Raw genomic sequence first — 11,019 nt, forward strand, 5'->3', positions numbered from 1 at the left:
GTTCAGGGCATCCTCCCTGAGGCTTCAGAGTGTTCGTGTGGCTGATGAGGGCAGCTTCACCTGCTTTGTGAGCATCCGAGACTTTGGCAGCGCTGCGGTCAGCCTGCAGGTGGCAGGTGAGCACCAGAAGGGGACGCCCTCCCCCTGAGTCACCCCTCTCACTTCCCTAGCTCCTTACCCACTGCCCAGTGCTGATCCCTGTTACAGCCCCAGGCACCTTGTTCCTCCACTGTGCCCCCTCTGTCCTTGCCTTATCTTGACCTCTACCCTTTGCCTCCCTCAAGCCCCCTACTCGAAGCCCAGCATGACCTTGGAGCCCAGCAAGGACCTGCAGCCTGGGGATATAGTGACCATCATGTGCTCCAGCTACCAGGGCTACCCTGAGGCCGAGGTGTTCTGGCAGGATGGGCAGGGTGTGCCTTTGTCGGGCAATGTGACCACATCGCAGATGGCCAATGAGCAGGGTTTGTTTGACGTGCGCAGTGTTCTGAGAGTGGTGCTGGGTGCTAATGGCACCTACAGCTGCCTGGTGCGCAACCCCGTGCTGCAGCAGGATGCTCACGGCTCCGTCACCATCACAGGTAGGGGACTGACGAACTGCTGGGGAGGATGGAGGAGCCACCCCCTCTTTTCTAGATGCTGGGCTGGGATTTAGATAGGTTTGAATGTTCAGAAGACTTGAAAAACCATTTTCATACATTTTAGGTGTCTCAAATTCTCTCCCAAGAAGCCCTTAAGGGACTTGCCTTAATGAACTGGTACGAGGCATTTGTAATGTTTACTATCCTAGAGCACCTTAGGTGGCACTTATGGAGTCCTAGATGAGTGTTGGTGTGTGTTTATGGAGTGGGCCCCAAACTCAGTGCCTGGTGCGCAACCCCGTGCTGCAGCAGGATGCTCACGGCTCCGTCACCATCACAGGTAGGGGACTGACGAACTGCTGGGGAGGATGGAGGAGCCACCCCCTCTTTTCTAGATGCTGGGCTGGGATTTAGATAGGTTTGAATGTTCAGAAGACTTGAAAAACCATTTTCATACATTTTAGGTGTCTCAAATTCTCTCCCAAGAAGCCCTTAAGGGACTTGCCTTAATGAACTGGTACGAGGCATTTGTAATGTTTACTATCCTAGAGCACCTTAGGTGGCACTTATGCTTCTTATACAGGGAACCAAGTACTTGCCTGGAATATGAGGTGTGGTTGGGAGTTCTGGGGCAGCTCCAAGGCATGGTCCCAGCACCTGGTGAGGAAGTGTGTTCTTATGGGAACTTCTCTGGCTGATGGGAAGGCTTTGCTGCGTCCATGGGTGCCATTTGATTCTGAGACCCTGAGAGACAGCTGGGCTTCTACAGGTGGTCAGCCCCAGCAACCCATCAATGTCAGTTCTTCTATAATTGCACTCGCAACCCAGGCAGCAGTCAGAATGGCTGGGGCTCTCTCTGCTGCTCCTATGTGGTCAAATACTAGGTTGATCTCACAATCTCTGGTTTGGGGGGTCCTAGCACAGACACCCTTTCTCTTCCTTGAATGCCCACCTTCGTGGGCATCCCGTGTGCCTGGAGATGTGAAGCAGGCTCAGGCCAAGGGAAGCAGTCTCTGCCTGTGTTTGGATCTCAGTCTGGCTCCTCAGTTCCTCCCCATGAGCCAACTGACCTTTCCAGGGGCCTCCCCACGAATCTGGGTCAGGACAGCAAGTTATGCCCTGTTTTTCTTCCTATGACTTGCACTCAACCCCCCAGCCCACCCATGTCCCGACCTGCACCTGGTCCTCAGTTTCTGCACAAGCCTCAGAATTCACTGACTTATTCGTCTCTTCTCACAGGCGGACCTGGACCTTCCAAGGCCTTCACTTGTCTTCTAGGCATTCAGGCTCACTCCCAGTCTCTTTCAGGTGTTTCCTTCTGTCAAGGCTGTGTTCCCTCTGCCCACCCACGCAAGATGGACCCCACCCTATTCCTGGGGACCCCCTGGGCTGGTGATCTTTGTGGAGAAGTCACTGCCCCAGGCTTTTGGATGTTCTGAGGGGTCTCCTTGGCCTATTAAAGACCAGCATATTTTCTGGTGTGTTTGTAGGAAAGAGTAAAAACTATCAGACAGTGAGATTGACTGGAGTGGTCGAGAGAAGTCTCCCGGGACTGGTGAGCGTTGAGAGGCCTTGGCGGATCGGTGGGCTTCCTGGCATTTGCACACGGGCTGAGATGGGCATTGCCGCGCTGTGCAAAAAGGGCTTGTCAGTCAAATGTAATTGCAGGGAGAGTGTTTACCCACCAAAGACCAAGGTCTTTATTTAAAGCTTTAGTAACTAACATTTGAAGTGCTTTCATTTGGATGAGGAAACTGAAGCCCTGAGGGAAGAGAGGACTTTCCCCAGGCCCCAGACCAGCGCAGTGGCTCTGGCTCTTCTGGGGGTCAGGCACCTCTTTAAAAATTGGATAAATGATAAATGCAATAGCTTGTATTTAAAGTTTGAGGGTGCGTGGCCCCTCTAAATTCATGCCTGGGGGGGTCTGTCGACCTTGGCTCCTCACCCTCCAGTGAGCAGATGAACCAGGACCAGAATTCAACTCTTAGCCTTTCCGTCTAATTTCTCTCCTCCCCGCCACCCAGCCTCCTGTTTTTGTTAGAGCAGGTCTGGCCTACTTTGGAGCCTTTGGCCTGTATTTCACTTCGGGCAGCTTTGTGCCTGTAAGACATCCTGGGATTGAAACTTTCAGCCCTCCAGCCTAGTCTCTCCCACACCTGCTGGAGGTGAGTGAAGCTGAGTGGGCTTTGTGGAGCAGGCACTGTACGGGGAGCCAGAAGACAAAGGTCTGAGCCCTGCTCTGTCCTTTACCAGTTGAATGAGGGCAAGTTTGACCTGTGTTCTAGGCACCAGCCTACGATGAACACAGAAAGAGCCTCCCTCCCCCTGGGTATTTCTTTGACTCTTCTCTGTCATCGCTGCAGGAGCCCCACCCTGGGCTCCCCAGGGGTTTCATGGACTGGCCCTCCTGACTCCTCATATCAACTGCTGTCCTCTCCTGCTTATCAGGTGATGGGTCCCTCTGCTTCCTATGTCCAGACCAGCAGCTTTGCCAGCTATGCCAGCTGAAGGTGGCATCTGCCTCAAATGCCCATGTCTATGCCAGGGCCTCCACTGATTGAGGGCTGAGGACTGAGGACACTGCTCTCAGCACAGCTGGTGTGTCCTACAGACGCCACTGGGCCCAGGCTGCTAATGCCCGGTGCTCGTGTCCTCCAGAAAGCACAGGAAGGCAGCACTGTCTTTGGTTAGATTTGTTGTCCCCGAGGCTTCTACCCTGGAGCCAGCAAACAACTGCTGGCCCTGACCCAGGTGTGGGCACTTCAGCTCCTTCCATCTGCCCTGAGAGAGTTCACAGAAGGGCCCTCAGCATTTCACAGAGAGATGCCCATGGCAAGTTCCTCACTCTATCTCCCTCAGTGCGCATCCTCATTGACATGCAGGATCTGAAGACACTTTCCGTAAAGGGCTGGATAATAAATATTTTAGGCTTTATGGGCCACACAGCATTTCTTACTGCTGCTGCTTTCCCACTTCCTTCTGTTCTTCTCTTTCCATTTCTTGGCAACCCTTTACAAAAATTATATCACAGGCTATACAAACACAGGTCACAGGCCAGATTTAACTGACAGGCCTTAGTTTGCTGACTCCTGATCTGTAGGGTGGGGAATATCACTAGGTGGGGCTGGGATAGTCAGGGAAGGCCTCCTGAGGAGGTGGCCTTAAGGTAGGTGGAGAACTTGGGAGCACTTTTTAGGTCAGGGAAACTGACAGCAATGTATGGTGGCTGGAGGGAGCCAGTTGTCTCTGCAGAGAAGGGCCAGGACATTGGTTTGGCTGCAGCAGAGGTTCCTATAGTGGAATTAGATACAAAGGAGGGGGAGGGGAAGTAAGTGGCAGCTAGATTATCGAGGTCCTTGAATCTTGTAAAAATGATTGAAGCATTATTCTCAGATCTGCAGGGAGCTATAGAAAGTTCTTGAGCATCATCAACTAAAAACTCTTCAATCCTACCAGGTTGAAGCATGTTCATACCAGCCATGGTCTGTCAGGGTTTGGAGGGTATATGGGTGAGCAGGGAAAGGGCATGTGCGTAGTATTGGGGCCCAGAGAGGGTGGGAGTCCCCCACGAACCTTGGAGCCAGAGGGTTCTGACTTCATGGCCATGGGGGCCAGAGATGATGATTTCTCCCCACTGCCCCTCCCAGGACAGCCCATGACATTCCCCCCTGAGGCCCTGTGGGTGACCGTGGGACTCTCTGTCTGTCTTGTTGCACTGCTGGTGGCCTTGGCCTTCGTGTGCTGGAGAAAGATCAAGCAGAGCTGTGAAGAGGAGAATGCAGGTGAGAGGGGTGTGTGGATGTGCGTGCACATGTCTTTGGGCATGTTGGTGTGCCTGTGACATCAATATGAGTTTTACTTTCCCCTGACAGAATGAATGTGGGTGTGCCGTGGGGCTAGATTGTGTGTGTATGACCTTGGGGCTGAATATGTCTTGTGTGTGTGAATAAGTTGAGTCTACCTGTGAGTGTGCAAGTTTGGCAGGTTGAATATGTATATGAGTGTGACTGGAAGCAGTGGTAGACATGTAAGGGTGAAGTGTGAGAAGGTGATGAATGTATCTGTGAGAATAAATCCCATGAGTGTGACTGTGAGTGAGAGCACAGGTTTAGAAATTTAACATAAGTGTGAATGTTTCATGGGTTTGGGGTCATTATGTGAGGGTGTGTCTGCCTCAGAGGAGGAAGAGCCTGGATCTTCTGCCATTTGCTGGGCTAGGGTCGGTATGAGCAGACTTTGGTGAGTGGCAGGTGGTGAGCTGATCTCAGGAGATGGGTGGCTTGACCTTGGTAGGTAAGTTGACTGGTGAGTGGTGGGTGAGGGAGTGGACATTGATAAGTGGGTGAGTTGACCCTGGTTAGTGGTACAGAGGTTAACAGAGGTTTTCTTGGGTAAACATGAAAGTAATGCTGAGAGATAAAGATGACTCGGTGTCAGGAAGGACAGTGAATATGTGAATGGGGAAGAGGCTGGTCAGTTGACAGATAGGTGATACTTGTGCAGCAGTGCCTGGGTGGGCTGGTGGAAGGATGAGTGGACCGATAGATGGGTGGGTATACATGTTGGAGGGTGGTGATTGACTGGGTTGGTAGGTGAATGGATGAGTAGATGATGGGTTCAGTGGATTGGTGAAGGTGAGTAGCTGGTCCTTGGCAAGATGAGTGGCTGGGAGCCCTTTATCCTGCCCCAGGGCCCTGCACTGTGATACTTGCTCTCAAGTTCTGACTCTGTATCCAACACTTGACCATGGGTCAGGCCTGTTTCCCATTTACCTGCCTCCTGCACCCCCAGGTGGGGAAGTGCAATGATGGAAATGGGGCTGAGAAAGTTTTTGTTTGCTCTTCCAGGAGCTGAGGATCAGGATGGGGATGGAGAAGGACCTAAGACTGGTAAGTCTAAGCTTGTAGCTGGTCTTATTGGCTGAGGAAAGGGCACAGGGACAGGGGAGAGGTCTTTAGGACCTGGAGGATCCATATTTGCTTGAGGTTGAATGAAGCCTGTCCTGTGAACTAAGGCCTCACCACCCATGTGAGTCTGGTCTCTGCTCAGCATTAGGCTTGGAGGTGGCTCTCCCCTGATTCCTTTCCAGGTGCTGCTTCACCTCACCTGCCTACCTTTACCCATCTGCCAGCCAGTCCCACCCCTAGGGACCCTGCACTGTGGAGTCTGGTGGATTCCTAGGGGAGGGAGATAGGGCAGCCTGAGTTTCAGTTCCAGCTCCTGCTCATATAAGCTGAGTGGCCTTGAGCTTTGCTTCTCTGGGCCTTGACCTCCTCATCTTTGAGTCTCAGTTTTCTCATAAGAACTGCCTCCCTTCATTGGGTGTGTGGGTTTGATTAGATGAGGTAATGTCTATAAATGGCCTACTATCATACCTGGTACCTAGGAAGTGCTCAATACCTTGGAGTCCTGTTACCAGGCAGATAGTGTAAGATAGTCCCATTCTGGATACAGGTTAAGTAACTCTGGTAACTCTGCTCCTCTGGGCTTCCGTTTCCCATCTGTAAATGTCATCCTGCCCTTGCCCTGATGGCGCCCGAAGCTGGTTTTGGAGCTCTCTGAAGTGACAGGATAGGAAAGAGGTTTGCAAAGGTCCTGGTGCTGTGAGGACACAAACTGGGAGCCCAGCGTGGGGTCGGTGCCAACGTGCTGGTATCCCGTGGCCATGGTGCCCTCATTGCCTTCCCTTCTGGCTCCTGGGCTGGGAAAGGCAGGTTCCTGTTGAGCCATCTGGGATAATGCTAGTTGACACCAGTTCCCTCCCCACACCCACAGAACGAAGGGCAAGAAATGGACACCTGGGACTGCTATAAATTATGCCAATTAATTATCTGCCTTTGGTGTCGGGGTGTGGAGATGGCTCTGGGATCAGGCCTCCTTTTTTCATGCTCAGAGGCAGATGGAGTTGAAAGAAGTGAGCGCAGGAGCTGGTGGCTTAGAGATTTGGTCAGTGTCTGTTCCACATGGTCCTGGGGACTTCCGGGGACATCCGCAGCCTCTCTAGCTCCTTACTTCCCTGTGTTTTGGAGTAGATACCACCTCTCTATCTCACTGGAAGGCAGGTAGTTGTTCTTATTCGACTGATGCAGAAAACCAAGGCCTAGAGATGGGAGTGACAAGCCACAGAGTGGAGCTGGGACTTGGGACAGCAGCCTAGGCCCCCTTCCTTGGTGCTTTGATGTTTCCCCCACTCTCCTTCCTCCTCCTCCTCCCAGTCCTTCTATCTCTCCACACCACCCTCAACAATACAACTTTCCACAGTTCCTCCTAACTATGTGCTTCTTCCTTTTTTGCAGTCCTGAGGCCTCTAAAACACTCTGAAAACAAAGAAGGTAATGACACGTGGTGCTTGAGATTGTGTGTGTCTGTGCATTTGTGTGTAGGAGGCACGGAGAGTCATGGGGAAGTGATTACACCCCTTGCTGGTGACCTGCTCCCCAGAAGAGCAGCCTCCACTCCCCTCACATCCCCTAGTAGAGCTGCTGGGACCTCGGTTACTCTGCCCTCTGAAGCGTGGGGTCAGACCAAACCTGGGTTCAGCAACCTCGGTACTTGGGTTCTGGCTAGGAAAGAATTCAGAGCCAAGACCCAGCTGTAAGAGAACATTTATTTAGTAAATCATAGAGGTAAAAAAGTAATTCTAAAAGAAATGCACTTAATAAACAAGTTATAGAGGTAAAGGAAGGGCCCTTGGAGCTTGGAAGCAAAATCGTAAAGTGCCTGGGCCTGGGAGGGGCACGGGGAGGGAGAAGGAAAGGGGAGAGGGAGGGGAAAAAATGAGGGGGAGGGAGAGAAAGGCAAGGGCATGTTCTCAGAAGGGAGAGCACACTGGGTCCTCCATCCGAAGGGTTTTAAGGGTGGAGAGTTTAGGGGGGTCCCAGGGAAAATCTCAATAGAGTATTCAGCAGCTTTCCAGGTGTCCTTTCAGGGTCTAGGTCTCCACTGATTGGCTGGTGGTGGTCAGGGCAGGGGGTCATTATCCAATGCAGCTGGTCCTGAGGTCAGCCATGGCCGGTTTCGTTGCTTATTTGGGCCTGGAACTGAAATCCAGCCGAGGCCTAGATGTTATCTCTAGGGAGGAAAGGTTACGGGATCCAAACCCCATAACCAGCCATATGCTAGGGGAGGAGAAGTCACCCTGGGGGCGAGGTCCTACCCTATAATTGTCCTTTGCTAGGCACCACCCTGGTGACCTTCTGTACCTGGCCTATTGTCCTTGCTCTGCTCATGTCTATCTAACTGCCTATTAAAGACATGAGTGGCTTCCACCTAGAAAATTAAGGTTGGTTGCCAAAGGTTATGGAGCCTTAGAGTTTTTTCAAGTCGCCTTGGTGTCCCTGTTAGGAATTCCTGGATGCTTATATCTGCATTGAGCTTTCCTCTGGGTCCCAGGCTCTGGACTTGCTGGGCAAGCACAGGGGCAGTCCACAGGAGGAGAGCTATTTTCCCGGACAGACAGACCCCCAAAGAATGGGAGAGGGAAGGGTGGGGTCACACATGTTCTTGTCCTCCTTCTAAACTCTCCATTAGGCCAGGAGCAGAGTGAGGCCAGGGCTATGAATCCACGAGGTGCCCTCTACATGGAGACAAGAAGCCAGGGGGAGGAAGGTTTCCCACAGCATGGCTGCTAGGGATATTGGCGTGGCAAAGAGAAGCTGGAAAGGGTTTCCTGCTGGCGGACAGAAGAGATGGGAAGGGAAAGGTGTGCCAGGCAGAGGGGCCAGTGGGAGGGAAGTGTTTGAGTTGAGTGGACCCATGGGGATTGGTGAGGACTAAGCAGTCTCCCTCAGGTGCCCTGGTGGTCTGTCTGATGCCCAACTCCGGTGTTTGTGTCTTTCTGGGCCGTGGGGCAGCGCTTAGTGCTGGGGACGGCTAGCTGGAACTCTGGCCACTCCCACACACACTGCCCGCTCTGAAGTATGTGACCATGTGCCTGAGCTTCTGGCACTCTCCCAAGAGTAGAACTCAGGCACTTAATGCTCCTCCCCCCCTTTTTTCTTCCCATCATGAAATTTAGGTGATGAACCAGAAATAGCCTGACCAAAGGATCAGGGAGCTGCTGCCCTTGCCTTGGGCCCCCCCTCTGCCTGCACTGGGGCCTCTGTGTGAGCCCTGGGCTGGGGCTTCCTTGCCCCCAACAGATGGCTCCCATCCTGGCGAATCTACTCATTCTGCAGAGGATGCGATACAAGACCACTTACAGCCTCATTTCCCCAAAGGACACGACTCCCAAGTCATCCTGCTGCCTTATTTCTTATGGACACAATACACAGACCCCACCACTTTGTTTCTCCAATGGATACGCTACATGGACCGTCTGGCTGCCTTTTTCTCTAGAGCACTCAGCATTCAGACTGACCCTCTGACTTGTTTCTCCAAAGACACGATACATAGTCACTCCTCGCCTTGTTTTTCCAGTGGCCCTGATACACTAGCTCTCACTTCTCAGACTTCCTCCCACCTGCCTGTAATCCGTATCCTCAGATGGGGCACCGTAGCCTCAGTATCTATCGCCTTGAGTCTAGCGGTGTCTCCTCTTGCTTTCTCCCATGCTGGCCCCAAGGCCGGCCTTTCCCTCCTCCACTGAGTGAACACAGGTCCCCTCCCAGGCATGCAGAGGCACCGGTGCACGTGCTGGAACACGTTCAGGCTCCCCCTGGGCCGGTCTCTTCCAAGGTGCCCTGGTCTGTGCCCTGTGAGCTCCCCTCTTCCCACCGTCCCCGCGGGAAGCACGTGCTGGTCACACTGGGTCCTGGGGATAAGCTTCTGTTCCTCTGCTTTTCTGCCTTTTGCTTATTCATTCAAGTAATGTTCCCTGGGCACCATGGGGTTGGCACTGTGTTAGGTGTGGGGAACCCTCCCTGAGAAGACAAGCTGCTTCCTCAGGACTTGCCCTTCAGCTGCAACCCTGTGAGGAAATAGCAGTTCATGAGAGGGGCTCCTGCCTTCTCCCTGCTGTACCCCTCTGCTGTGCCCCCAGCTACCTAGGCACCTCACCCCATCCCATCTCTGGTTCTTAGAGTGGCAGGAGGTGGGCAGAAACCTGGAGAAAGGGATGGAACCTCTCACTCCAACTGGTGAGAAGCTGATGGTCCCCAAAGTGTCTTTTCAGGGTGAGCAGGTGGTCAGCCAGGCAAGACCAAACAGACCCCAAGAGCCCAGCAAGAAGGATGCCTGGGGCCTCGGCCAGGGGTGCAGCCCCTCTTCCCTTCACCCCACCATGGTGCTATTCTGGGGCTGGGCAGACATTTTCTGGCCTCTCTTTGGCCAGCCCCCAGCCTCTGGTAGAATGAACTTCTGATGTTCTCCCACTGACATAGCTCCCTTCAGCAACAGTGAAGACATGGGATTTCTAATTTAAATGTGGGACTCTCAGGAATTTCATAAACTGGGGGGAAGGAGGGAGGTACTTGGGGGGAAATAAATGCCTTTGTAGAAAGCTTTTTCTCTGTGAAGTGCATGGAATAGGGCCGGGTCAGGACTCAGCAGGATGGGTTCCTTCCTGGACATCACAGCTGGATCTCCTTCACCATCCTTCAGCACTCGGTCTTGGGAGCCATGTCGTCCCTCCCTGGCCTCAGTTTCTCTCTTGGTAAAGTGAAGTTGGCCATGTAGAAAGGCCCTTTGGTTACTGTATGGGGCTCCACTCACTCCTAAAACAACCCATAAAGAAGATTCTGACCCCAGGTTTGTTTAAGGCTTCTGCTAATACCCCATTTTGCAGATGGGGAAGCTGAGACCCAGTGAGAAGCTGGTACCAGGAAAGGAGTTCTGCGTGCTATTCTTTTTGATAAAATTTTATTATTATTACTAGAGGCCTGGTGCACAAAAAGTTGGTGACTCGGGGGAGAGGGGGGTCCCTCAGCCCAGCCTGTGCCCTCTAGCAGTCTGGGACCCCGCGGGAGATAACGACCTGCTGGCTTAGGCCTGCTCCCGGGGGGCAGAGGGCAGGCCCAATCCCTAGGTGCAGCCCTGGTCGGGCTCAGAGCAGGGCCAATTGGGGAGTTGGGGCACCGCCCCCTGTCATGCACAGAGCAGGGCGGATTGGGAGGTTGCAAGGCCACCCTCAGTCATGCTCAGGGTAGTGCCGATTGCGGGGTTGGGGCACCGCCCCTGTCACACTCAAGGCAGGGTCGATGGGGAGGTTGCAGCACCACCCCCTTTCATGCACAGAGCAGGGCCCATCAGGGGGGTTGGGGAGCTCCCCCCTGTCACACACAGAGCAGGGCCGATCAGGGGGTTTGGGCACTGCCCCCTGTCACGCTGATTCCAGTCCCGGGTGGTCTCACGGCTCCGCTGATCCCGGTGCCTGGAGGCATATTACCCTTTTACTATATAGAACAGAGGTCTGGTGCACGGGTGGGGCCGGCTGGTTTGCCCTGAAGGGTGTCCTGGATCAGGGTGGGGGTCCCCACTGGGGTGCCTGGCCAGTTTGGGT

General features: G+C 53.4%; 1 protein-coding gene across 1 annotated transcript in view; it reads left to right on the forward strand.

Moving 5' to 3' along the window:
- The window catches only part of CD276 (CD276 molecule), a 25,182-nt gene extending 15,158 nt beyond the window's left edge, over positions 1-10,024 (forward strand). The window contains exons 4-9 of the mRNA XM_006753236.2: positions 9-116; positions 285-581; positions 4,229-4,363; positions 5,429-5,470; positions 6,878-6,913; positions 8,599-10,024. Coding sequence (XP_006753299.1) covers positions 9-116; positions 285-581; positions 4,229-4,363; positions 5,429-5,470; positions 6,878-6,913; positions 8,599-8,621 — 641 coding nt within the window. The 3' untranslated portion in view covers positions 8,622-10,024. The remainder of the gene's footprint in view (positions 1-8; positions 117-284; positions 582-4,228; positions 4,364-5,428; positions 5,471-6,877; positions 6,914-8,598) is intronic.
- Positions 10,025-11,019: the final 995 nt, after the last annotated feature.

The sequence above is a fragment of the Myotis davidii genome, unplaced genomic scaffold (genome assembly GCF_000327345.1).
Source record: "Myotis davidii unplaced genomic scaffold, ASM32734v1 scaffold131, whole genome shotgun sequence".
Taxonomy (NCBI): Eukaryota; Metazoa; Chordata; class Mammalia; order Chiroptera; family Vespertilionidae; genus Myotis; species Myotis davidii.